The sequence below is a fragment of the Lynx rufus genome, unplaced genomic scaffold, assembly GCF_022079265.1.
Source record: "Lynx rufus isolate CCGP_SWC_20201006 ecotype Redwood Valley unplaced genomic scaffold, mLynRuf1.p SCAF_6, whole genome shotgun sequence".
NCBI classification, from domain to species: domain Eukaryota; kingdom Metazoa; phylum Chordata; class Mammalia; order Carnivora; family Felidae; genus Lynx; species Lynx rufus.
Window position 1 is genome coordinate 96,048,914 of NW_025814878.1, and position 26,514 is coordinate 96,075,427.

The window sequence follows — 26,514 nt, forward strand, 5'->3', positions numbered from 1 at the left end:
CCCTCTCCCCCACTCCCTGCTCGTTCTCTTTCTCACAAAAATTAACATTAAAAAATAAAAAGGTCAGCCTTGAAGTTAAATGAAGTTTAGTCCTATATAGCCATTACTTTCCCATTTCCTGAAGTCAGATAAAGAAACTAAAGACCAAAGACTGTGCGCTAAATACTGAGTGAAGAAATTACAGATGTAAAATTTATCTAGGAAGTCAAGACAAGCCTAGTCTCAATCACATTTCATACATTGTGCCATATTTAAGAAACCCTATTTACTTAGTGAAATAACTGTGGACCTCATGAAAAAGAGAATGGGAATTAAATAGTTCTTTGCTCATTTTATATTTTTGCACATCTAGAAAGTGATTAGTTGACTCCTTCATCACTGGCAGGAATAAATCCAATATTTGCCTATATAAATTAACTTATTAAAAATACCTTTTGTCCTTTCCAGGAGTACTTTTTAATATTAAATAAAAATTTTCCATGAAAAGGTGCCTTCTTTCTTTCTTCTTCAGTGTTTATTCTTCAGGTCAATTAATATTGAAGGTAGACTTTGGGTAAGACGTGTAAAACTAATTCATAATAGCACAAACCTCTCTCAGAGAAGTTAGCAAAACTGCACCCATCCATCCACTCCCCTCATTGGAATCCAAGCTCCCCAGGGCCAGGTCTTTTTTTGTTTGCTGCATATTCCCAGCGATCTGAAACGTGCTTAAGCCACTGCGAGCTCTCAATAAATACTTGGTTGACCGTCCATTCATTGATCATCCGTGCAGGCGCTGCGGCCAGCAAGAAGGCCGGCCTGCAGTTCCCCTCCCTCCACCGGACCTGAGCCGCTCTCAGCCCTGCAACCCCGGGAGTATCCGGCAGCCTGGCCCACCCCTCGGCCCGGCCGCGGCCTCCCTGGCCCTTCCCCTCCCGCGGAGGAAGGAGCGGGCGCCGAGAAGTGGGAAACCCGGGCCCACTTCCTGTCCCGGCAAGGCCGGGCGTCAGCGCCCCCCGCGGCCTGCTCTCTGGGCGCGGGAGGCGGCCGGGCCGCAGCAGAGAGCATGCACTGGGGCGCCGCAGCGGCGGGCCGGGACGAGGGCGCGGGGCCAGGGGGACCTGGCCGCGCTGGTAGCCCCGCGCGCCGGGCCGGCCCCACCCCGCCCCGCGCGTCCCGGCGGCGAGAGGGTTAAGCGCGCGGGGGGCGGGGCCGCAGCGAGCCCTGAGCGCCGAGTGCGGGCCGCGGGTGGGGAGGGGGCTGCGGCCGGGGGCGGTTCCGGGCGGAGGGGGCGGGGGCGGGGGCGGGGGCGGGCGGAGGAAGGGGGCGGGCCCCAGAAGTTGTTCGGCGCTAGGCCGGCGGGCGGGAGGGCGAGCGGGCAGCGGGCCGGCGGGCGGACCGGGCCGGGGCTGGAGAAGTTTGCGCGGCGGCTCGAGAGCGCAGGGTGCGGGCCCCGCCGGCCGCTGCGCGCCCGCTGCCATGGCTTTCCGCAGGAGGACGAAAAGTTACCCGCTCTTCAGCCAGGAGTTCGTCATCCACAACCATGCGGACATCGGCTTCTGCCTGGTGCTCTGCGTCCTCATCGGGCTTATGTTCGAGGTGAGCGAGACTGGGGAGGGGGTGCCCCCTCTCGTGCGTCGGCCGGCGTAGCCCTGCAGGTTCCGCGGGTACTCGTCTGAGCTGGGGAACCTGGCTGCCATGTATGCTCTCTGCGCCCCGGCTTTGTGCACTCTACGCCCCTTGGCCTCCGGGTCAGCCCGGACGCCACCCTCAGCAATGCGCCGTGGCAGCCGTGCCCTGCTCTGCCGCCCCCTGGAGCACCCACCCTATCTTGCAGCGCTCTCTGCAGCCCTGGATCCTAAGCCTGGCTTCGAACCAACCGCAGCGCTGCCACCCTGGCCCGACCAGTGGGGTTTCCTTTCTGGTGTCCGGGAGCCAAGCCCGGAGACTCCCAGACCCGCAGTCATTGCACAACTCTCCCCCTCCCGAGCGGTGGCTGCCAGCTTCTCTGGGCTTTTCCAGTGGGAGGGACCCTGACTCTTTTCCACCCTCCCATCTGATTTTCCGGGTCTTTTGCATCTTCACCTCTGAAACGTGCTCAGGGTGTTCACGTGTGGCCCTGGCCCCATCCCAGCAGTGCCCTTCTGCCATCCTTCCCCCCCCCCCCCGCCTTCTTTTGCCCTTGCCTAAAAGGCCAGGTTCCATATACCCTTTATGACCCTGTGGACTGTTCCTTTAGAGCCATCTGTAGTGGACCCAGAGCTTCTCACCCGTTACAGGGGCAGGGAGAGAGATGGAAATACTCTCTGCTTTAGGGGAAAGGTGCTTCTCTCAGAGCTGTGGGGGTGGGGGACGAGGATGGGGTCCTACCAGGGACAGCAGTGCACTGGTGCAGGCCTCACCAAGCAGAGAGTGTTAGTGTGTTAGTGAGCCTCCTGGGGGTCAGAATCCGAGGGGGTCCAGGGAACGACTGACTGTGCTCCGGAGAGGGAGACAAATGTTATATTCAAAGTGGGAGGAACTGGAGGAAAGTGAGTCTAGGGCTTGCTGTGGTGTATCTTGTCTCAGGAGTGAGATTATGTGTGAGTGACACTCCCCTCACTCTCACCGGGTCCTTCCTGCTGGGTAGGATTGCTTATCTGCGTTCTCAGGGATGGGATAGGAAGCTGTAATCATTTATGAACTGCTTCGGAGATGAAGGGTTCCTAGTGTGGCTGATTTCTCCCTCTGTGTCCCTCTGTCTCCTCTCTAAGGATGGCAAGGGTTCTCCTTGGCCGGTGAAGCTGCCCTCAGGCTGGGGACATTCTTGTGGTGGTGAGTCAGGGTTGGATGTGTGAATGTGTCCTTGGCTGGGCTTCAGGGTCTGTAGAAGATAAACCTGGGATCAGGATTGGGGTCTGTACTCCAGCTTTTGGTAGTGCTTCTCCATTTCAGCTCCTCCCTCCTTCCCTCCCTCCCTTCTTCCTCTCCTACCCCCTACCCCCTACCCCCCAGCTCTCATGGTATATTGACCCTGACTTTGTCAAGCCAGGGTCATCCCTGGGTCCCAGTCTCTGCTCTGTCACTAGTCAGACTGAAAAATTGACTGCAGCCTCAGTTTCCTCATCATTAAAGAGGTTAGTAAAACCTGTCTTCCTCACAAGGTTAGTTATTGTAACGTTTAACTGAGATCATATAAACGATAAAAGCCAGAAGAGATTCTACAAATGTGACAAATCGCTTGTTCCTGAAGGCCTGTTGTTATTGATCATACTACTAGCTTAATGAAATAAGAGAGAATTTTGTTTTGTCCAGCCAATACCCTCAGTATCTATTTGCTGTCCTCCATTCTAAGAGGCCTCCGAGTGTGCAGTGTCACCAGTCTTGGAGGGTGTGGTTGGAAAGACACATGTGACAGCTGGAGACCTCAGAGCCACATGCTATACAGCCAGCAGAGCCTCTTGCATAGCCTTATGGCCCTCTTTGCTGTGTTTCAGGCATTTGCTAAGGTTTGTGGCTCTGTGGGTTTTATCTTTGCTTGAAAGAGCTGCTTAGGGTTTGAGTTTGGTATCTCCTTCCCTCTCCTGCCTTTAGTCTTCTGGAAAGTCCTACGCATTAAACCTGGAGTTTTGTGGGAGTTGAAAAGTGCGAGGAGCCCTTAATCCCACTACCTGACAGAAGAGAAAGGTCCAGGGTAGAAGAAATAACAACAAAAATGCCTTCCCTGATTTCCCCTCTTGGGACTGGACTGGGGAGCATGGAGAAGGCCCTGGCTGTGAAATGCCTGCAGACTCCCTCTTGCCACCACCCTCTCCCTACAGAAGCTTAGACCTACAGCGGTTGGGCTTATAGGGCATCGGAGGTACCTTGTGATATTGGTGATGTATGCTGGTATGTGAGAGGGTCATGCCCAAACTTCCCTTGTGAAGGACATGTGTTCTGCTGTGTTAGGCACAAAGGTTCTTGTTGTCTATACCTAACAACTGACTCCACAGAGATAGGAGAGACAGTCAGATTTTTGGAGCTCTGCTCTCCCTACTGAATGAGAGCAGAAAGAGCTCAGTTACTCCCAAAGAACCTCAGAGGAACACCTGTGGGCATCTTCACATTTGGAGTAAAGCCAAGGGGTGGCACCACATAACCCAGCATAGGACTTACTAGATATTACTTAGGGTTCTGGGTTCTCCCCTGGAGGACTGGTGTATATGTAGGGTACATATGAGCGGGGCAGTCCAGCACTTAACACGCTTTTTCGTAGAAGTGAGGACAGAAGGAGGGGGAAGGGAAAGGGGGACACAGGGAGAGAGGATGTCAGGCTCTTGGGTTTCTGACTTGGGGCAGGGCTAGGATTCCTTCATTCAGAAGCTGAGTCAGGAAAACGCAGTTATGATTCTTCCCACAAAGAGTGACTCTCCTGGCCGCTCCTCCCTCTGGGGTCCCCTGCCCAGCTTCTGCCAATGAGCTGGACCCCACTGCCCCCACCCCAGGCAGCCACAGCCCCTCGCATCCCAACAGGTCTCCATCTCACCTTGCCCCTTCCCCAACTCACCCTCAGCTCGCCAGCATTTAGAGGGGCTTTCATTTCCCCCTCAGGGATCCTAGGACTTGAGTTCTGTCTCCTGGGAGATGATGACTCCAAATTTCCTCCCTCGGGGGATCCCTTCCTTTGGGAACACACATGAAGAGGTGTCCCTCCCTCCTCCTTTTGGTTTAGTTTTGGGCCGTCCTAAAATTCCTTCTCCCATTTCCAAGGCAGGGGTGGGTTCTTTGCCCTGAACCCAGGTTTCCTTTCCATTCTGCAATGCTGTTTGGAATAGAGCTGTTCTGTGCAGCCACAGCACTTGGCTAAAAAATGTCAGGAATGTGGAGCTTTATTTTCCCCCTCCTTCCCTTCCAGCTCTCTCTTTCTTAACTCTGGCTTTTGGGGGAGTTGGTGCAAGTGGGAGTTTTCTACCCCACGGTTTGGTCCTGCAGTCCTGTCTTTGGTGGAGTCCAATCTGACTCCCCTTCAGGGTGTGGGCGGCCAGCCGGGGGTGTGTGTGTGTGCGTCAGATTTGAAAGCTGCCTGCCCCTCCCCTTTCCCTTTGCTTTCCAGTGTCCCGTTCAGTGCCACGTTTCAAACTGAAACAGGCAGGGGAAGAGGAAAAGTCTCTCATTAGTGAATGGAGAATGAGAAAAAGTGGAGGGTGGGGGGGAGCATCGAACAGAGAGGAAGCAATTATACATTACCTCTAAAATGTCATTTTGAAACAGAAACTTTTTTGTTGGTTTTAAAGCTCATTCGCAGGCCCTGCGGGCTCTGTAGCATGGAAATGTTTCTAGAACTCTAGGCCTGTCATTTGTAGGTTCGGTTCCTGTTTGGTCTGTGATGACTTGAGGGTTTAGGACCCAGAGAACTTTTCTGGTAGCGGCTGGTTTTGCTTCTTTTGGAGGTAGATGTGGAAGAGCTGCCTTCTTCCCTGTTCCGGACACCGTGATTGACTTGTCAGAATGATGTGCCTGCAGCACGTACAATGGCAGTCCTGTTAACACACAGGTTCCATGGCTCCAGCTCACACCCTCCCAGACGCACCTGTAGGCATTATGACCTGCGTGAGGCTGCTGGTCCTGTCTGATTATTAGCCTTGTGAAATAGTTTTGCTTCTGTCGTATTTCTGTGAAGAGGTATGTAAATGGCACAGGCATGCGTCTGTGGACAGATGTTGTTTCTTGGACTACCTTCAGGGTGCTTTTGAAGATGTCTCTTTGCCAGCTTTTGTAGCTTTTGACTTTATACATCATCCTCACTGGCCTCTGACTTAGTCGTTTAGTGGTGTTCTAGAGAAATTAGTCAAGGGAAACTGAGAAGGGTCACTTATTCTCTTGGGTGCTCTCATTCTGTGGTTGGATTTCCACACACATTGCTCAGTGATCTGAGCAACAGAGCCGAAATTTGGAGCTAGTTTCTCTCCTGGTCAAGCCTCAAGTGTAACTGTATCCTATGGGACTTAATGGTGAATCAGCTATCCCTGTTTCTTCCCTTGGCAAAAATGTGCTCTCCGGAAAGGGGGTGTTGATCAGTGAGTTTTTAACCCTTATCTCAGGATGAAGACTGATACCTGTAAAAATGCCCGGCACTCTGCCTGGCACATGGGCACTTAGTCGATGGTCTCAACAAACACGCCCATCACTGCTGCTCTTGGCTTCATTGTTGGGTCTGTGAGTACATCTTCCACCATCAGACTGGCTTGTTGGGCATGGGGGCTGCATTTCATTTTAGATCTGACATGTTTTGCGATGAGACCTTGCCCCCAAGTTTTCCAGTGCTGGCCATTTGCTCACCAAAGGGGATGATTGCTCTACCCTGGGTCCCTCGTTTTCCCCAGGGAGCCTGTGGTACGGCGTTCTTTGGAGAACGTCTGTTTTCTCTCTGACATCTGTCTCGTTAGAACACGGGCTGTGGGGTCTCTGTGCGGCCACTGTCAGCCGGTGGAGGAGTAAAAACTATGAGGAGACTGCCCCGTGAGCTAAATAGGTGCCCCTTTTCTCTTGCTCACTCCGTTTTCTGAGCCCTCAGTTGCTCGTTTCTCGGGGGCACTGTCCAGACCAGTCACAACAGAGCGCCTCAGTCCTGACTGTTTGTAGAGCACACGTGTTGCTATGGTGAAAACTTCACTCTGGCAGGCATGAGCTCCCTTTTGATCTGCTTTGTCGTGGGCAGGGGCCCCAGAAATCACTCTGTGGCATAGCTGATGTACCTCCAATTCCCACCCTGATAAATGACGAAGCCAGAGGGTTGATAAGACCGGATTAGAGTTCCCAAACTCCAGAAGTGCTTTCTAATCAGCGAGAGCACTATTAGCAGGCTTTGGTGGGAAATTGCACTGATACTATCTCTTAACCTTTTCATCCAGCGCTGTGTATCTGGTATCCATTGGTACCTAATGGTTAAAGAAAGGGGGAAAAAAAAGAGGAAAAGAAAACAGTAAAACTACTAACATGGCTCCTGACACAGCCCTTCTTATTTCACAAGCAGACCTTTATCTTTTACACAGTCTGTTGCTTTGCCTTGATTTACCTCCGCTGTCTCAAATGGCCCACGGTAGAGGAGAACCCAACTCAACCTAGTCACAGCTGGTTGACGGTGCAAGTTCACTGTGTGGTTTAAAGAGCTTTGCAGGCAGCTCTTCTGGCCAGTGCAGGTTCACACAGCTTTCTTTGCTTTTCAACAGAGGAAGTGGAGCCAGATTGGAGGCGGGTGGGGGAGGGTGCTCTGAGGCCCCTGGAGCCCACTGGTGAGTTTGTGGGAGCTTAGGGTTAGGTGAAGTGCTGCTCTGTGGCTCTCCGCCTGAGCCACGTTGCCTCTTGACGGCTTCCCTCATTTGTCTGGATGGGTTGGCAACACTTGACATCTGCAAAATGCTTTACTAGCCTCACCCTGTAATCTGGATGGTTTATGGGGGTTGTCATACCCATCCAGAGCCTGGCTTCCAGAGGAGAGACTTGGCCAAGGACCATTCCCTCCTAGTCAGAGTTGGAGCCAAAATAAGAATTCAGCAACGTCTGGCTCACATTTAGAGCTCAGCCCTAATGCTTCCATGAACGAGGAGTCTATGGAATGTAGCCACAGGCTGCTTTATTTTTCTTTGTCTGAGTGGAATCTGTTTATTACCTGGAAGTAATGTCTGCAGGTCATTGTTCCACTTGGAGGCTTTTCTGCCTGGAACAGTCATTGAGATTTGCATCTCCCTGAAAGAGACGACAGAGGATGACCCAAATGTGTGTATCACATGGGAACATAGGTGAATGGGCAGGGGCTTTACCTACTGTGAAAGTTCCTGCCTGTTATTAGCCAGCATCTGTGGAAGAATAGTTTCCCCTGGCTGTTGTATTTTCATTGCCCTTATGGTCAAGTTAATATTGTGGCCATAGCTCAAGGGCATATCTTTTCTTCGCATTTCCCAAGATTAAGGATTAGAGGGAAACCTAGAAGTCATCTACTATGTCTATAGAAGAGGATAATAGACTCCCAGAGGTTGGGAGATTTGCCCAGGATAGTAGAGGGAAGTTTTGGCAAATGTGGGGCTTGAGTATACATCTTCTGACTCAAGTCTAGGGAATTTTCTATGTGTTTATTTGCCCCCTGGAATTCTCGATGCTGCCTTTGAGTGCCACGGTATGTGTAGAAGCCTTGCAATTGATACATCTTTCTTAAGTGTGCTATGTTCATTAGTTTGGCAACTGTTTATTGAGTTCCTGCTGTGTTCCTGTGTTGAGTTCTGGGAACGCAGATGAATAAGGTGGGGTCCTTGTCCTCAGAGAGGTCACTGTGTGGTAGCTTAAAGCTGGTAAGCTATTTGTGGAGGGGAGTCAGGCCTTGAACTTGATGTAAATGGCAGGTGCAGCTTATAGGCAGACTGTTGGGCCTCAACCTTAAGCCACTGCTGTTGGTGGAAGGGGGTGGTTTCTTAAATGTAGACTCAACACCCTGAGTGTGGAGTTGTCAGTAGTTAGGGGACAAGAGTGGTGGTCATTTCTAGATACTTTGTGAGGCACAGCTGGTGCTCTTAAACTTTACAGCTTTGTGAATAAGTGAACTGACCAAAGGTTTTGTGTGTGTGTGTGTGTGTGTGTGTGTGTGTGCGCGCGCGCATGCGCGTGTATGCACATGTCCATGTGCACGTGCCACAGATGTGATTTCTAACACCAGGAGATCTTTATTGATTGAGATTAGGAGAGCTCTTCCATATGATTTAAGATTTTTACCATAAAACTCCAACATGATATGAAATGTACCTTTTGGGTTAGTGGAGGTGATGATCACACCTGGGGTGAAAAGGACTTACGACTCTGAGCCTGTTGCCCTGTCTTTGCAGTAGGGAGAAGATTTCTTAATAAAGCTCCTGAATTTTATAAGAGCAGAGCATTTCCTTTTTTACTTTATTTATTCATTTTTTTTTTTTTTAAGTAGGTTCTATGCCCAACATGGGGCTTAAACTCATGACCTGGAGATCAGGAGTTGTGTGCTCCAATGACTGAGCCAGCCGGGTGCCCCAGGGCCGAGTATTATTATCAGTTTGTTGCTTCATTTTTATCATAAAGATGTAGAGAATCTCTGCAGAGAGTTTTTAAAAGAGACTTTGTAGTGACCCACCAGTATTCTGAAGACTTCTGTGGCTTTTGGGGAGACAGAAGGGTGTGTCCTAGTTCAAGACAAAGGATAGAGAGGTGATTTTTACAGCCTACCTCTCCCCCAGCTGCTTGCTTTGAGGAATGCCCAGGATCACACTGGTTTGTCAACAAGTGTGTTTGTGCCTGGTATAGGGTGGGATCTGCCAAAAGATAGTGTTGCGAGTCTGTGAGAATGTGGCTTTAGGTTTAAAGGTACCAGGGATGTATTATGGGCTCCTTTCCTGAATGTTAAAAGCAGGCTGGGGGTTCCTGACCTGAAGGAGCAATTCCAGGGTAAGCAGGACTCCCCTCCAGCAATGCCTGGAGCCCTGCAGGAAATCACCAGGCCTGCTTCACAATGCCTGGTTTCCTGCTGAGAATTCCTTGGAACTTGGAGCAGAATTGCACTTTTTAGACCCAACACTTCTGGAGTTGAGAGTGTGTTTAGTGTGTAGCATGACTTTGTACTGGATCAACTTTTGACCTCGTTGGGCAAGGACACACTTGTTTGTATGGATTTTGTGACTGTTGGCCTGGAAGGTGGAAAGGGATGGTTGATAGCTGCTTTCTTTTCCTTTTTTTTTTTTTTAATTGCAGTTTGCTCTCTGGTTTGGCATGAAGTGTGAACACATGTTCCTCTTCCAGAGTCCTCGAGGCTTGAGCTGTCCTCAGGCCTGGATTCTCCCTTGGGTCCTGCCACTAAATAGCTGCATGGCCCATGCAAGCTGCTCAGCTCTCTGGGCCCCATTGCTTCCCGGGCTGTCTCTTGTTCTGTGGCTCAGTCATGCCCGTTTAACGTGGTGATGTACAGCAGGGCTGGGGATGTGTAGACAACTTAAGTTGTCAGTCAGAAATTGGGAGGGGAGGAAAGGGGGCACCTTCCTTCCCCCTCTTCTCCCCCAGCCATATAGATTTTGGGGTTAGTCAGAATAAAGTTGTGCCTCCATCGGGTTAAGTGGTCTCAACTTCTCATCTTAGTTTCATTTCTTCTTTGCGTCGAAATCAGGTTCTAGCCTAAATTTGGGTTTGATGCAGAGTCCAGCTTAGTGGAACCAGCTTTGGAAAAGGAGAAAATCCTTATATTAGAAAGGAACTGTCTGGAGTCAGGGGAGAGGCTAGGCTTTGTTTGTGACTTTCAAGCCAAAGGCCCTGTGGCCTCTCTAAGGCCGATCAGGGGGTTGAGGCAGAGCAAGAAGAATGGCCCGTGTCTTCTGCTCTGCTGTGCGCGTTTTATCATCCTGGTCTTCTGAGTGTGATCTGGGGCCCTGGGCTTGAGCAGATTTTCATATTCAGTGATGTGCTTGTCGTGTACACATTACATTCATCTGTGGCTTTTTTCTTTTCTTTTTTCAGATCAGTAGTGTCTGACCCATGATCTACCATTCGTATCCCCTCTGCCCCCAAGAGAGTTCTCAGGGCTTTGCCTGACTGACTACAACCACTTCTTCTTCTTCTTCTTTTTTTAATGTTAATTTACTTTTGAGAGAGAGAGAGAGAGAGAGAGAGAGAGAGAGACAGAACACGAGCAGGGGAGGGGCAGAGGACAGGGAGACACAGAATCCGAAGCAGGCTTCAGGCTCTGAGCTGTCAGCACAGAGCCTGACGCGGGGCCTGAACTCCTGAACCGTGAGATCATGACCTGAGCCAAAGTTGGATGTTCAACCGACTGAGCCACCCAGGTGCCCCAACAACCACTAGTTGTGAAGCATCTTCCATCACTCTGACCAAATAGCAGGCTTTCTTTCTCAAAATTATAAGAGTGAGGAAGAGGTAGAGAGGGTTGAGGTAGTGCTTAATGACCTTGTTCTGACGCCTAGCTTCAAGTAGGAGTTACCCGTCACATCTCATATTTGAAGTATCACAGTGTTTGGCTCACCAAAAGTAGTCCACACCGTGGCATCCAGCAGGTGGCCACTAGCCACATTTGGCTTTTCTAGTGCAGTAGAATGAAGTGAAATTAAAAATTCGGTTCCTCAGGGCAATGAGAAAGAACGAAATATGGCCCTTTGTAGCAACGTGGATGGAACTGGAGAGTGTGATGCTAAGTGAAGTAAGCCATACAGAGAAAGACAGATACCATATGTTTTCACTCTTATGTGGATCCTGAGAAACTCAACAGAAACCCATGGAGGAAGGGAAGGAGAAAAAAAAAAAAAGAAAAAAAAAAAGAGGTTAGAGTGGGAGAGAGCCAAAGCATAAGAGACTCTTAAAAACTGAGAACAAACTGAGGGTTGATGGGGGGTGGGAGGGAGGGGAGGGTGGGTGATGGGTATTGAGGAGGGCACCTTTTGGGATGAGCACTGGGTGTTGTATGGAAACCAATTTGACAATAAATTTCATATATTGAAAAAAAAAAATAAAATAAGAAAAAAAAATTCGGTTCCTCAGTCACACTAGGCACGTCGACGTCTCAGGAGCACAGCTATACATAGAGTGTTGCCACCACCACAGAGAGTTCTGTTGGACCACGTAGGTGCACATGTTCCTTTCTGAGGGCTTTCATAGTAGTAAGCAGTGGTTCATGCTGTGGTTCTGTGGGGGAACCATTAGAGGCCCTGGATCACGGTGGCTAAGGTCAGGGCCCTACTACCAGTCTGCCTGACTTTGAACTCTGGTTCACCTTGTCATCTTGGTAAAGGATCTAACCTCTCTGTGCTGCCGTTTCCTCATCAGTAAAAATATGCCGTAAAGTTGTTGGGAGGATTAGAAGCATTGATATAAAATATGTCCGAAAGGTTGACATAAATAGAGCACCTAGAAGAAGGTGTGGTACAGGAGCTCAATACCTGCTGCCTGTTGTCCTTCCTACACTTGAACAGCGCTGGAGTGACACCTTAACTCTGCAGAAACCCCCTTTGCAGCTGCCTCATCTGTTTGGAGCATAGCTGAGAAACAGGATGCAGAAACAGGATGAGAAACAGGGGAGGTCCCGGAGCAGCCCAGTGATGGCCCCAGACCTGTGTCCTGACACCACACCTAGGCTAGTTGCTCGGGCTTTGACCTCTACTCAAAGCCCACCAGCGCTTACTTTTCATACAGCTCTATGAAGCTTGGTTATCTCATTCCCAAGATTACAGAAGGAAGATTAAGTTAGAACGGGAGAAGTGGCTGGGGTAGCTGACGTTTGGGAGGACTGCCCCATTCCTAAACACTTAAGAGTCATAAGAAATGGGGTGCCTGGATGGCTCAGCCAGTTAAGCGCCCAATTCTTGATTTCGACTCAGGTCATGATCTCACAGTTCGTGAGTTCAAGCCCCACATCGGGCTCTGCTGACAGTGGGAGCCTGCTTCCAAGTCTCCGAGTCTCTCTCTCCCCCTCTCTCTGTCCCTCCCCTGCTTGCTTCTCTCTCTCAGAAAAAAAACCCCAAAACAACAACAACAACAACAAAACAAACTTAAAGTCATAAGAAATGAAAAAAAAAAAAAAAAGCAAACATGCGTACTTGGTGTCCCTTAGTATATGCACAGATGCACAGACAACTTGTATAGATTTTGAGGTTACCATGATAGACTAGCACCAGATGGTGCTCGATCATAATGATTATCTGCAGGGAAAGTGAAAGGTATGTAGGATGCTCACGTGTTTAGGAACATTTCTGTCCACAGTGATTAATGTTGCAGTTTCAGTACCTAAATCTTCAGCAATATGGAAGCTTTGGATATCCAGAATGATTCAGCCCCAGACATTTCTGGCCAGTCACAGATTTTTTTGTAGCCCTGAAATAAAAGGCAAAGTCGGTCCATTGTACAGTGTACTTTCTTACCCAAGAAATGTGAAAGAAACTTTGCTGACATTCTTATCGTCTAGTCTGGGAAATCCCTTCATTCAACACTATTCAACCACCTGCCGTTCAATTTTCTTCTTTTTCTAATCATTCAGTAAATACATCTCTGTGCAAAATTCTGAAATGTGTAACGGAAGCCAGCTGACATAGTTGCTGGCATGACTTGCTCTACTGTGGTCCGTTTTGGAGCTTCCAAACGAAGAAAATGAGATGCTGCTCAGCCACTGTTCCTGGAGTCTCGTGGGTCCAGCATATTATAGGCCTGACAACTGTGCCTTGTCAGATTATCAGTGGCCACTTACACCACCTTTAGCGTATAGCTGTGGCCAGGTGTAACTTGACCAATGTTGCTGGCTTCTCAGTCTCACCATTTGGGTTGTTTGCTCACATGGCCTGATAGATGTGTGTCTAGACTGAGCTGATTCCGATCTCTTGCCTCCTCTTTCTACAAACCTTGATTAAAGAGCTTTTTTGTGAGGCATTGTTCTAGATGCTGGCAATATAGGGGAAAGACATGCTGCCCAATTACAAGGAAGAACCTTACCATCTAATAAGGGAGACAGATGAAGGGAAACAAGTACAGTCTCTTGATGATGAGTATTCCAGTTGAGCCGCCATATTTGTCTTCTGTGTTTGGCACACAGTGGTGTTCACTAGCTAGTGGTCTGTTGGAGGGGATACTTCGGGAACATGGAGGAGGGGCTCCTTGCCCAGAATAGGGGTAAGTGCATGCTGGGTAAGGCCAGGGAGAGAAGAGGATGTGAGAGGACACTAGGCAAGGGGATCCGCTTGTCCCTGTGAATGCACAGCTGGGGCTGGCATGAAGCACTGGGGTACTCAGCAGGCTAGTGTGATAGGATGCTCTGGGTGAGACTGGAAATGAAGAGTCTGGTCAGGAGGCTGTGGCACTGATCCATGTGAGAACTGCTCCCTCCCCAAAATTTCAGTCTCCTTCCAACCTGGAGGAGGGACCAGGACCCCCACGCTGATGTCAATTCAGAGGCTGCTGGAACTGCAGGGTCTCTCCTCTCCCAGTTCTCTTTCCCCAGGCATGTTATGTGACACAGGCAAGCTACAAGGCAGTTGTGGGGGGCAGGCAAGGACAGCTAAAGCTAGGAGAGAGGAACAGCTTTTCTTTAGACCTTATTGTAACCCTGAGGCATGCATTGATGTGATGTTGCTCTTGAATATGAATATCATTGTTTGTCTTGTGTTGCCTTTGCATTATCACTGACATGTCCTTTGAACTTATTTAAAAGGTATTTTTTTTTGCATCTAATGTGATTTCCAATTTTTTAAAAAGTAGGGAGGGCCTCAGCTAGATGGAACATCTTTTTCTCCACCTTTTTTTTTTTTTTTTTTTTAGTTAAATAAGCCACGAAGAGGTTTGCACTCAAGTACTGTGGCCTTATCTAAGGAAGCTGGTGCTGTTCCTGTGTTCAGAGGAGATGGAGGGAGGGGAGCATTTTTTTTTTTTTTTGTAGAGGCTTTTCTAGGGATAGGTGAGGTGGGGACAGACATGTAGGGGTTCACTGGTGGACAGAGGAAGGTAGGCATGGCCTGTAGGTAGCATTTCATTTGCTCTAAGTTATTGAGCACTCACTGTATACTAGAGTGTACCCATATCGTGTCAAGGAGTACCCCACAGTGGTGTCAGTAAATAATTCTTTGAAATGTGCTTGGGAGAATGAGTAGCTGATCTGTCACATGCCTTCCATCTCTAAACTTTTGCAGACCCTTAGAAACAGATGCATTGAGATTTGCCTTTGTGTGATTTCTAGCACGTTATTTGAACACCTGGGGGTTGTCTTCCCAAGACCTGTTGGTGATCATCCACTATTTTACGAAACACCCCGGACTCCCATCCGTGGTTTACATTGTCTCCGGAGGAGAGGGAGAATACAAGCATGTGTGTCGGGACAGAAACCCACAGTGGCCACTTCTCCCTTGCCTTGTTCCCCATATCGAAGTCCCAGCAGTTTTACACCTGCATTTGCTCCCAAGTCTCCTCTCACACTTCACTGCTCTTTGGCCTTAGCTCAGACTCCTGAGTGGTTATACGGGTCCTAGCTTGGACCTCAGCCTTTTGTCTGGTCTCCTGTCCGCTCCCTTTCCTCAGAGCTACCACTGATTGTCGTCTTCAGACACAGAGCCGACCATGGGGCTCCTTACTTAAAATCCTTCCATGGTGCCCACCTAAAGTCTAGCCTGCCTAGCATGGCATGCTGGGCTCCCCCAAAGCCTGACCAGCCTTTGTCCTGGACCCTCTCTGTTCCTCGCTTGGGCCCTGCCCTGCCTACCCCCAACGCAAACCACCTACCTGAGGTTCTAGAACATCCTCTCTCTGTGCTCCCACCCACCCCCAGGTCTTTTCCTTCCCCCTTCTTGAACCCCTACCTCCCATATCACACAGCTGCCACCTGCTCCAAACGTTGTCCTCAGCCCTTCTTCCTGCCTCCTTTCTGTCTACCTCTCTATTTCTCTTGTTTATTCATTCAACCAGACTCAGACCGAGCATTTGCTCCCTGCCAAGCACTGTTCTTGGGGCTAGGTAGGATAAAAGATGAAAAGGCGAAGATTCTGCCATCGCGGAGCCAAGAGTCCTTAGGGAGGTGACAGTGTCACTGCCACTCCTGTGTGTAGGAGGTACACTTCAAGAGTCAGAGAGGGGAGCATAATTCTCCTGGGAGTATTAGGGACAGTTTATTTGAAAATGGAGAAGTTTGGGCTGGGCCCTGAGGCCTGAGGGGCACTGGCCAGGCAGAGAGGACATGTGTAAAGGACAGAGATGTGCAGGTGGGTGATGTGATAAGTGGCTCCATGTTACCAAAGTGGGGTGGGGGTGGGGAGTAAGGAAGGAAGTGAGGGAAGATGAGTCTGGACTGGCAGGCAGGGTTTGGCCCATTGGGGACCCTTGTTCAGAAGTTTGGATTTACTCCTCAGCTCAGGTAATAGGGAGCCATTGAAGTTTTCCCGAGCACAGGAGTTACTTCATCACATTTGTACTTGGAAGGTCACAGGCAGTAGGGCTGAAGCGTGTTCCTTGCACCTGCTGTGAGCTCCCTGAAAGGAACAGGTTGCTTTACATTTTCTCAGTATCCCCAGCACCTCTGTGCCTAATGTGTAGTTGGTGTGAATTGATTGAGGATGGGCTTGTGCACACACAGGATAGTGTGCATCTTGAGTTGCCTTTCTGCTGCTGGTGGTCATGTGCACCTTTTTCTATTCATGCTGTCTCTTCTGGGTTCTCGGGTACCCAGTAAGAGGTGCTCGTGAGCATATTCGGAATGCCTGCTACTTTAGCATGTGCACACAGGGAGGGAACCTATAATCCTAGCCATTTAAAGCTTTTAAACATTTTTTTTTGAATAGACAATATTTGGCAGTGCAGTCACATTATTCAAAAATCAAAAACATTAAAAAAAAAAGAATACATTGAAAGTGTCCCTCCCTGACCTCTTCTTATCTAGCTCCCCTCCCCTGCCCCTAGGTAGCACTTTCATTTATTTTTGTGTATCCTTGAGTTTATTTATGCAAATACAAGCAGCTATAAATTATATGATAGATTTTGGATATATAGAGAGTACACATACACATGTGATATGCACACATACATATATATATAACATATACATATGTACATATGTGTATATATGTATGTGTGTGTATTTCCTGTCCCCCTCTCTTGTGCAGAACAAAGTGTATTATCTACACTGTTCTGCTCCTTGCTGTTTTTGGTTCACAAAATATCCTAGAGCTCTTTCCATGTCAGTATGCAGAGAATTTCCTCATCAGTGTGTAAGCTTGCATAGTCTCCCATCATGCAGGTACACTGGCCTTCATTTAATCAGTCCCCTTTTGGTGGATACCTGGGTTGTTTCTAATCGTTTGCTCTTATAAACAATGCTGCAGTGAATATCTTGGTACATAGGTCATTTCATGCCTATACAGCCATATATCTCATAACATATTTTCCCAGAAGCAGGATGGCTGGGTCCAAGCATAAGTGCATTTGCGTTTTTGACAGATATTGACAAATTGTCCTCGTCCTTTATTTTTTTAATGTTTTTATTTTATTTTTGAGAGAGAGAGAGAGAGAGAGAGAGAGAGAGCATGAACAGGGGAGGGGCAGAGAGAGAGGGAGACACAGAATCCAAAGCAGGCTCCAGGCTCTGAGCTGTCAGCACAGAACCTGATGCAGGGCTTGAACTCACGGACCGTGAGATCATGACCTGAGCCGAAGTCTGACGCTTAACCAACTGAGCCACCCAGGCACCCCTCCTTGTCCTTTTTAAATACCACATTGAAACCAAGAAATCAGCCATAGACTCTTTATTGTGTGTCGTTGAAAATCTAATACCACTGCCTGCATTGATCTTGTTCACGGCTGTATTCTTAGCAACTAACATGGTGCCCGGCATGTAACGGGAGTCAAATACTTGGATTTCTAAATGACGTTGTTTGGCATGTTCGGATAATGGGGTTCTTCCCTATTGATTATCTTTCAGCTCTTCTGTGATGTTTCTTTTCTGTCCGGCCCTTTATACAAATTTTTCCCTCAGGACACCATCCTGCTTTCACTTGGCTATGGTTCCTCATTCCTGAGGCCACAACCCCCTTTTTTTGGAATGCCCTGCTTTGCCCTACTGGGCAGGGTGCTTCCTTCTGCCTCAGCAGTTCCCTGGGCCCTCCTAACACAGTTCTCATCATTGCCCCGCCTCCATGGTGTGTGGCCTTGTCTGTCTCCAGGGCTTGACTGGGAGCTCTGCCAGGATGGGAGAGGGTCTCGCTCACCATTGTGTCTCTAGGCCCCAGCATGATACTTGGCATTCTGGTGGTTCTCCTGTAATATTCTTGCAGCAAGTAAGTGGTAACTTGGAATTATCAATTGATAACCAGTTTTCAAAGGATTTTTGCATATTTAATTGAGATATAATTCATATACTGTAAAATTCACCCATTAAAATTGTACAGTTCAGTGGTTTTTAGTATATTCACCATGTTTTGCAACTATCACCATTTTCTCATTCTAGAATATTTCCATCATTCCCCGAAGAGACCGGTTAGCAGTCACTTCCCATTGCTCCCCCACCCCCAACCACTAATCTGCTTTCTGTCCGGATTTGCCTGTTCTGGACACATCGTGTAAATGGGATCATAGAACATGTGGCCTTCTGTGACCGTGTTCTTTCACTTAGCATAATGTTGTCAAGGTTTGCCCATGTTGTAATGTGTGTCATTCCTCTTTATGACTAATATTCCACTGTATGCAAATACCACATTTCGTTTGTTCACTCGGCCGTTGATGGACATTTGGGTTGTTTCCACCATATTACACGAATGATGCTGCTGTGAACATTCATGTATGAGTTTTTGTGTGGACATAATATTTTCCGTTCTCTTGGGCATATACATAGGGGTAGAATTGCTGGGTCACCAGATAATTTTAATACAGGAAAGGAGCCAGGACTGAAACTATAATGTGAACAGTTTGTCTTTTGGATCTGAGAGCTGTATCTCAAGGGCCAGCGTTGCAAATATTGCTCATTCTTATCCAGGCTTCTCACAACAGTGCTGGCTTATTGAGAGTTGTATTTAATAGACTGTGGCTCAATAATCATCTGTGATTCTGAGGCAAATATTGTCAGAGTTTACACAACACAATTTACTGAATTCTTACCATGTGCACCGTGCTAACTATATGGAGCTGCCAAAATACACAGGACACAGCTCTTGCCCTAAAGTCGTCATTCATTTGAAGCAACCTAAATATCCATCTGTAGTGAACCTATTAAGTAAATTACGGTAGAGTCATGCAGTGGAATCCTCTACAGCTGTTTAAAAGAGGATAAGGTCAATCCTTAGGTACTGACACGGACTGATGTGTGAGGGAAAAAATAGGTTAGAGATTAGTATGTCCAGGGTGAGCCCATTTTAATAAAAAACTTATGTTTATGTATACACAGTCAAAATCTGGAAGGATCACAGGAGACTGTCCACATTTATTATGTCACTAGGAGGTAGGTTATGGAAGATGTTGGCTTTCAGTGTTCTGTGTTTCCCTTTAGAAATTTTTTTTTTAATGTTTATTTACTTTTTGAGAGAGAGTGAGAGAGACAGAGAGTGAGCAGGGGAAGGGCAGAGAGAGAGAGGGAGACACAGAATCTGAAGCAGGCTCCAGGCTCTGCACTATCATCACAGAGCCTGATGTGGGGCTTGAACCCACGAACCATGAGATCATGTCCTGAGCTGAAGTCAGAAGCTTAACCGACAGAGCCACCCATGCGTCCCTCCCTTTAGAAATTTTTTTACACTAGGTAGATAGAGCTTTTAAATTCAAACTTAATTAAACTCATTAAGTTCATGAAAAGAATTTCCCTGATTCTACTTTAGAAAAAGCTTGAGGTAAAAATTCTGTCAGAAAACACTAGATATCAATGTAGGATCTAATATGACATATCAGCACATGACTAAATGCTGACTAAATTAGTAGTAAATAGTCTTATAAGCAGTGTACCCAGGGATAGGAGGGCATTGAGACTCTGGAAGTTAGGGAAGCTTCATGAAAGAATGGTAGGACTTTGCTTGGTCCTTAAAGAATGGTGACATTTATATAGCACTTCCCAGTTTATTGAGCCAAAGAATAAATGCATACCAAGTGCTAACCTTGTGCTGAATACTGTAATAAGTCAGCACTTTACCTATCTTCTCATGAGCAGTCTGCACACTCACCCTGTGAGGGAGATACTATGCTTACTCCCATTTTACAGGTGAGAAAACTGAGGTTTAGAAAGACTGAGTAACCTGACCAGGTCCCCGTCAGTCATAATGTCAGAATCAAAATTCGAAGCCCCTTTGCTAACTGCAGAGCCTGTGTTCCATACTTCATTTAAAGGGCAGGAGACACTGAGGCCTAGAAAGTTTAAATAATTTTCCTGAGATCACACAGTTAGGAAACTGGGGAGCCAGGATCTGAACTCAGAAAATTCCATTGAGATCTCTGGGGGTGGTAATAGGAGGCTGGAAGGTTCTGGGTCGGAGCGGTGTGTGAAACTTCTGCGTATCATGCCCCCTTTGGAGATTCATGTATCATATAAACCTATTAAAGTAGCGTCCTACATTTCTGACCCACCTGACCATCTCTCTCAAGTAGTGTTCAGTAACATCACATAGACCTCGCTTTGTGAAACGCCGCCCTCCCGTCCTGTGAGGCCGCACGCGGGAAGGGTGGTTCATGAGCAGCCTTCTCTCTCCTTTAATAAAGAGAAATGCCAGCTTTAGCGTCGAGGTTGGAAGCATATGAGGAAGAGTGTATTTGTCAGAACGAGTGGAGCAGAATTCCCTGGCTGGACGTGAGGCCACATCTCTACCCACCTATACAATTTATCGACTCCTCCTGCTTTAGAACACCTGGAAGAACCTACCGAGTGTCATATTTGCCATCTCTTTGTGACTTTTTGTTTCTTACAGAAACATGATCCACTGTCGATAACAGTTACCTCACTAAACCTTCCCCCATACTTCTTAAATTATTCAGCCCACACTCTCTCAGCTTTCATAAAGTATTAGAATTAATGCATGCTACCTCGTCCCCTCCCCGTACCATGTGTTACTGTTTTTTTCCTAAAAATCATGGTCAAATACTCTCAAAATAAATACTCAAAATTAAATTTACTCTCCTAACCATTTTTTAAGTGCACAGTTCAGTAGTGTTAAGTACACTCACATTGTTGTACAATCTCCAGAACTTTTAATTCATTCCACAAGTATTTATGGAGCTCCTTGAACTCCGGAGTGCCTGGGCCACCGGGATGGTTAAGACACACTTTCTGTTCCATTTGATGAGGAAGACGGATGAGAAAACCAGTGCTTTCAGTTCAGTATGGCCAGAGTTGCGAGGTGCTCCTTATGGGATTGGATCCTTAGGGGGCTTCTGTGCTTTGGGATGTGACCTCATTACCACCCAGTGGTTCAGGGCACCCCCTCTTCTGGCTTCTTGGTGGCTACTTGCTGGCTGCTTCTTGCCCCATCGCTCCCTGGAGCAATTTGCCACCTCTGCTCTCGGAGCCCGGGGAGGAGTTGGTACATGGTGCCTGTGTGAGGGCCAAGCTCTGTAGCTGAGCCCACGTGGCCCGGGGCGGGGGCAGGGTGGGAGAAGGGTGCTGTTGCCAAACCCAGAACTCAAATCAAATCAAACCCCAAATCAATGGTTTGCCCAAATATAGTAACCTAGACCTTCCACCCATTGGGTTTAACCTAAATGTGCTGTCCTTCAGCCTGGAAGCTCAGCATCCTCCAAGAATGACTTACATGATTCTTCTTAAGTGCTGTTAGTCCGTTTTCCTTCTGAAAACCAACCACAGTGACGTGGCCGAAATCCCAGACTAGGGGCATGTGAGAAACTAAACAGATTGGAGAGGACTGGCTCCAGGTCATGTTTGGTTTTGTGCATTTTCACGGAGACGTCTTGGAAGTGAAGGACAGTCATGGCATTCTTGTATAGTACATAGAGCTCCTTGTAGAGAAAGTTTATTATGATGATGAGCTCACAGGCCCCCCTCCTTCCCCTGAAAAATAGACTGCAGGTTTAAGGCTCATTTGCCTTAGCCATCTGGATATGTACCCTGATTCTCCATTGCATGGTGCCAGACTGTACTGGGTTTATAAATACCATGAAGTGTGCACAGGTTTGGAATGCAGGCTTTGAATTCACATTGCCTCATTTCTTACCAGCTCCCTCACTTCACTGGATAACTTGATTAACTTACTTAACCGTGCCCTAGTGTTTTTGCCAGTAAAATGGGAATGCAGATAATTGTGCTTACCTCATGAAGTTTTTGGAAGAATCAAGTAAGCTAATAATGCCTATATGACACTTTTACATAGCTTGATACCACGTAAGGACTCCATCGGTGTTAGTTACTCATGAATATTAATTAATCAATTCCATGACAATTACAGCTGTCATTCTGCAGCCATTTTTCTGTGCATCTCGTTTTCTCATTCCGTGTTAGTTATGTATAGTCTATACATTCTGGTGCATCCATTCTGCACCAGATACACCTTTCACACTCAAACACTGTTGCCTGGGCCACCACAACCGTTAAGAAGCGTGCAGGTTGAGTCCATGTGAAGGCTTCTCCTTGATGGGCTCTGAGCCTGAGCCCCCAGTCCACGGTTCTCCCTGTGAATGCCTTTCCTTTCCAGAATTACTTCTCCCCTTTTCCCTTTCTCAGAAATCATATAGCTTCAGTACTGCTGTCTTCCTTTCCCACTTGGAAAGGTTATGAGGTTAAATAAGTGGAAATCAGCCGCTTGAAATATTTTACATTGAGGCATGACCTGTCATAGCATCTTTTTCAGTAATAGGGATTTTGCATTTTATGAATTACTTTGTTGAAGGGCTTTTTTTTTTTTTCTGTTTGAGCACCACCTTTATAAACAGATTTCCTTGAGCTCTTTCACTTAGCACAGTTGATTTAATTTCTATTTGTTCTTATGCCCAGACGCTATGGTTTTCATGCTTGTAATAAAAATCCACAGACCAAATCCTGATTTTTTTCCCACTCAATATTATATCCAAATATTTTGAGATGTTAGCATTTTTAAAAGATGAGGTTGTTCCTAAATGCCTACCAGTAAGGAATTGGTTAAATTTCAAATGGTGACGTACATCAATATACAATGTCATTGAATAATGTCCAAGACATATGGCTGTGTTTTTTAAAAAGCAGATTACAGAATGCCATATTGTTGTAGGACTTCTCCTGTAAACATTTGTTTTTTTTTATTTTTATAAAAAAATGTCTCTAAGAATAATCAGAGTGTAATCAGTGGTTTTCTCTGTGTAGTAGAATTTCATGTAATTTTTATTTTTTCTCTGTATATTTCAATAAAATCAGAAAAGTCACATTAAAGCTGTTCCATTTTAGAAAGAGAAAGATGGCAAGGTTGGATCAGTGACAGCCTGTTGCTTGGAGAGCAGGAAAGGTGAATGAATGGAGCATAGAGGGAGAGAAGCTGGAGCCTGGATGGCAGGCTGGTGTGTGTGGGTGGGATAGGGCAAGCAGGGGGAGGGGCTTCAGCAAAGCAGTTAGGAGATGCCCCACAGAGAAGCCCTTGCCCTTGATCTTAGAGAGGTCATTCTCACCTACTATAAATAAAATCTTTACTTTTCAGAAGCCTTTTGAAGAATGGCTCAGAGGGTGAAATATGGATATTTTAAACCATTCCGAGAAGCCTATACAAAAGCACCAAGAAAAATGCAAGTCAGGATTGACTAGAAGTGGAAATGAAACTTCTCAGTTCCAGATATTAGCTAGAAAAGTCACATGAATGAAATAGCCTGTGTTGAAAATTTAAGCTTTTAAAAACAGCAATTGAAAATTTAAAGTTTCAATGCCAGCCCAGCAGCCCACTGTTGCCCAGTAGTGGGGCTGTGGCCACCCAGGCCACTTTTGGGTGAGACCTACTCACTTTGGTTTACAGAGCACCCCCCTCCTCCCCCCACCCCAGCCCTTCCAAGGGCATAATAAACAGGTGCTGAGGGCAGGGCAGGACAGTATGGTCCAGGAGATTTTGTGAAGTTAGAGGACTCAACTGCCTTGAAAAATCTCCGGACCGACAGCCTCTTGCTCAGTGCTGGTAGTCTAGGACTGGGGGCTCTATTTCCCTGCCCAGGGTCTACATTTACCTGCTGTCTGGGGTGGGTGGTGGTGGTTGCCTTATCAGCACATATTTGTTAAACCCAATGTATATGTAGAGGGAAGGGTAGGGGATGGGACAGCACTTAGCCCTGAGCTTCCAGTGACTTGCCATCTGAAAGAAATGATAAGTGACAGAAAATGGCAAGTGACAAAACCACGATAAAAAATGAGAAAAATGACTAGCTGTTACTTAAACTGAATACCATGATGTGCCAGGCCTTGTGCGAGACTTGACCTTTTCATCCCACTCATCCCCTCAACAATTTCTTTAATAGATTCTATTATCTCTGTCTACACCAAACAAGCTAAACAACTCCATCTCAGAGTTAGTGAGGGCAGATTTGGGATTTTAACACTGGTCTTTCTGAATTCAAAACCCAGGCTCTTAACCATCGTGCACCCCTGCCTCTCAGCAAGGAGGTATAGAAAGTAGGTGCTTCAGATGGAAGGGAAGGAAGCAGCATGGGTGCTGGTGATATGATGGGGAAGAAGGCTCCAGGGAGGTGAGCTCAGAGCTGGCCCTGAAAGGAAAGTCAAAGCAGAGGCATAAATGGAAGGCAGAACAGAGGGCTGGTATTTCAGGCAAGAAAAAGGGTTCAGAGAAATGAAGAAAGCAGTTAATAGGTATAATGCTACAAAAAGTTCTTGGGCCACATAGGCTTGGGAAATGCTAGGCTAAACAGGTTTATTTACTGCAAGACTTGTCAGAGCCTTTAATGTAGTAATAATGAATATTGTATATCTGCACCAAACATATTTGTTGACCTTGGAGAGTATTTCATGGAATAATATTCTAGAATATCCTTTGGCACAGCCAGGGCTGTTGTACTGAGTTTGTTGGGGGAGTTGCAGTAATCAAAGGAGGAGAGGGAAGGAGGTTCAAGAATGTCAGATTAAAGAGATATATCCTCTGAGCAGTGGGGAGCCATGAAGGGGGTACCCATTGTTTATGTTATGTATAGCCTGGTTGTTCTGTTCAGGATGGTGGGGGTGGGTTGGGGTTGAGTACTGAGGCAGACCATCCAGTTAGAAGGCTCTTCTATAGGCTAGTATGAGAGAAGGGTGTGAGGCATTTTAGTAGCAGTGTGAGTGGAAATAATGGATTTAATAAAATAGTAAAGGGAAGAGCCAACGGGTGGCTGGCTGTAAGGGATGGTGGGCAGCCTAGGATATGGGCAAGTATAGGGATGTTTCCTGGGCATCAGCTTTTGGAATAAAGACATGAGGTTTGACTTGGGGTGTGCCCAGTGAGAGCTGGTGATGTGCTCTTTAGGTAGAGATGCAGGAATATCCTCCAGGAGAAAGATCTGAGTGGGGAAGGTAGATTTGAGAGTCACTGGAATCAAGGCAACCACTGTGGCAGGGATTTCCAAGGGAGCAAGAAGGGCTGGGCTTGAACTCTATATCTGGAGGTGAATCCCTGTCCTGGCAGCGTGTGGGGAAAGATCAGTGGAAGTAGAGGAACTTCTGTGAACGTGCTTTAAAAAATAAGAACCCTGAGGCCTAGCGAGGGGATGGGAGCAGCCTGAGGCCCTACATCTGGTTTGTGTCCGAGCTTCCCCAGCACCTCCCAGTGCTTTTTCTCATTTGCTCTTCAGGGCTGCTGACTTCCTCTCCTCAGTAACATATATAGCCATCTGGGGTTAGACATTTGCAGGTGCTCCAGGAAGGCTACAGGTGGCCTTCTGACCAGGTGTGGCCACAAAATGCCCACCAGGACTTTTGGCTTGTCTGTTCTTGTCCCCTAAGCCTTTCTGCAGGGCGGCAGAAGGGCCTGTGTGGCCTGGGGGTCTTGTTTGCTGGACTGTCTCCTCTGAATCTTTCCCCCGCGCCCCCCCATCCCCTCCCACCCCCCCCCCCCCCCGGACTGGGGTAGGGGAGCCTGAAGTGTCTGTCTTTGAGGCTGGAGACAAGGATGTCTGCGAGGGACTGCTGGCTCTCTGTGCCCTCCACCTTGCCTGGCCTCCTCCGTCTGGGGCTGAATATGGCCCAGAGCCTGCTTGTCAGCACGTGGCTTGGGTTTCCGTGTTAACGTTCCCAAATTGGGATCGAGGAGGATTGAGTGTCCGTGCTGTCTGATCATGCTGAGCCTTCTCCAGCAGGCAGCTGCGAACCTTTCAAAGGGCTGTGTGTAATTGGTTTGGGAGATGTTGGCGGGGGAGGGTGGGGACTGAGACGGGGACAAAGAAGTCAGTTTTTAAAAGAAAAAAAAAATAAATGAACTTAACAGCCTTGGGACATTTGGGTGGGGCGTGGCATTTGGGTACATTGAAACCCCTTTCCTCTTTACCTTCATATTTTTTCCACTTCCAGAGCCCCATTTGGCCGGTGCCTTACTGACCCCTGCAGACCCCTTCCGTGTAAATACAGCCTCTGTCTCCCACCCCCTCGCTCATTATGCATTCCTTTAATCTGACCCGTCTCCAGGTCGCCAGCTGGCAGAGACTCAGCAGATTCCGAACCCCAGCTGGTGCCAGAGTGTTTACACGGGCGGGGAAGCTTGGCAGACAACTTGCCCCTGGGCTACTCAGCTGTAGGAAAAGGTAGAAAGACATCCTGGAGATGAGTGGCCCCGTTCGTTCTAGTTTGTTCTCGTTCGTTCGTTCTTTCGTTCGCAGACTCACCCTCCTCCCTCATTCACCTTCCCCCTCCTGCCTCCCCTCACTCCAATTCTTGCTCTATCCTGAAAAAATAGGAGGGAAAAGAATTTCTTTGTGTCAGAAGAGGTGCTGGGCTAGGGCTCCCTGGCTTATCCCTTCCATCTAATGTAGCACTTGGGGCACATAAGGCAAAGAACCTTTCGCTTCCTGACAGGAGTTGGTCAGAGATGATTTAGAAGCCATTCTTTGTCAGTATAAAGTCAGTCCCCAGGGGCGCCTGGGTGGCGCAGTCGGTTAAGCGTCCGACTTCAGCCA

The 26,514-nt window shown here is 47.6% G+C and overlaps 1 protein-coding gene across 1 annotated transcript in view; it reads left to right on the forward strand.

Moving 5' to 3' along the window:
• The first annotated feature begins 1,380 nt into the window (after positions 1–1,380).
• The window catches only part of TRAM2 (translocation associated membrane protein 2), an 81,374-nt gene continuing 56,240 nt past the window's right edge, over positions 1,381–26,514 (forward strand). Inside the window, exon 1 of the mRNA XM_047102429.1 lies at positions 1,381–1,578. Within this exon, the coding sequence (XP_046958385.1) occupies positions 1,459–1,578 (120 nt within the window). The 5' untranslated portion in view covers positions 1,381–1,458. The remainder of the gene's footprint in view (positions 1,579–26,514) is intronic.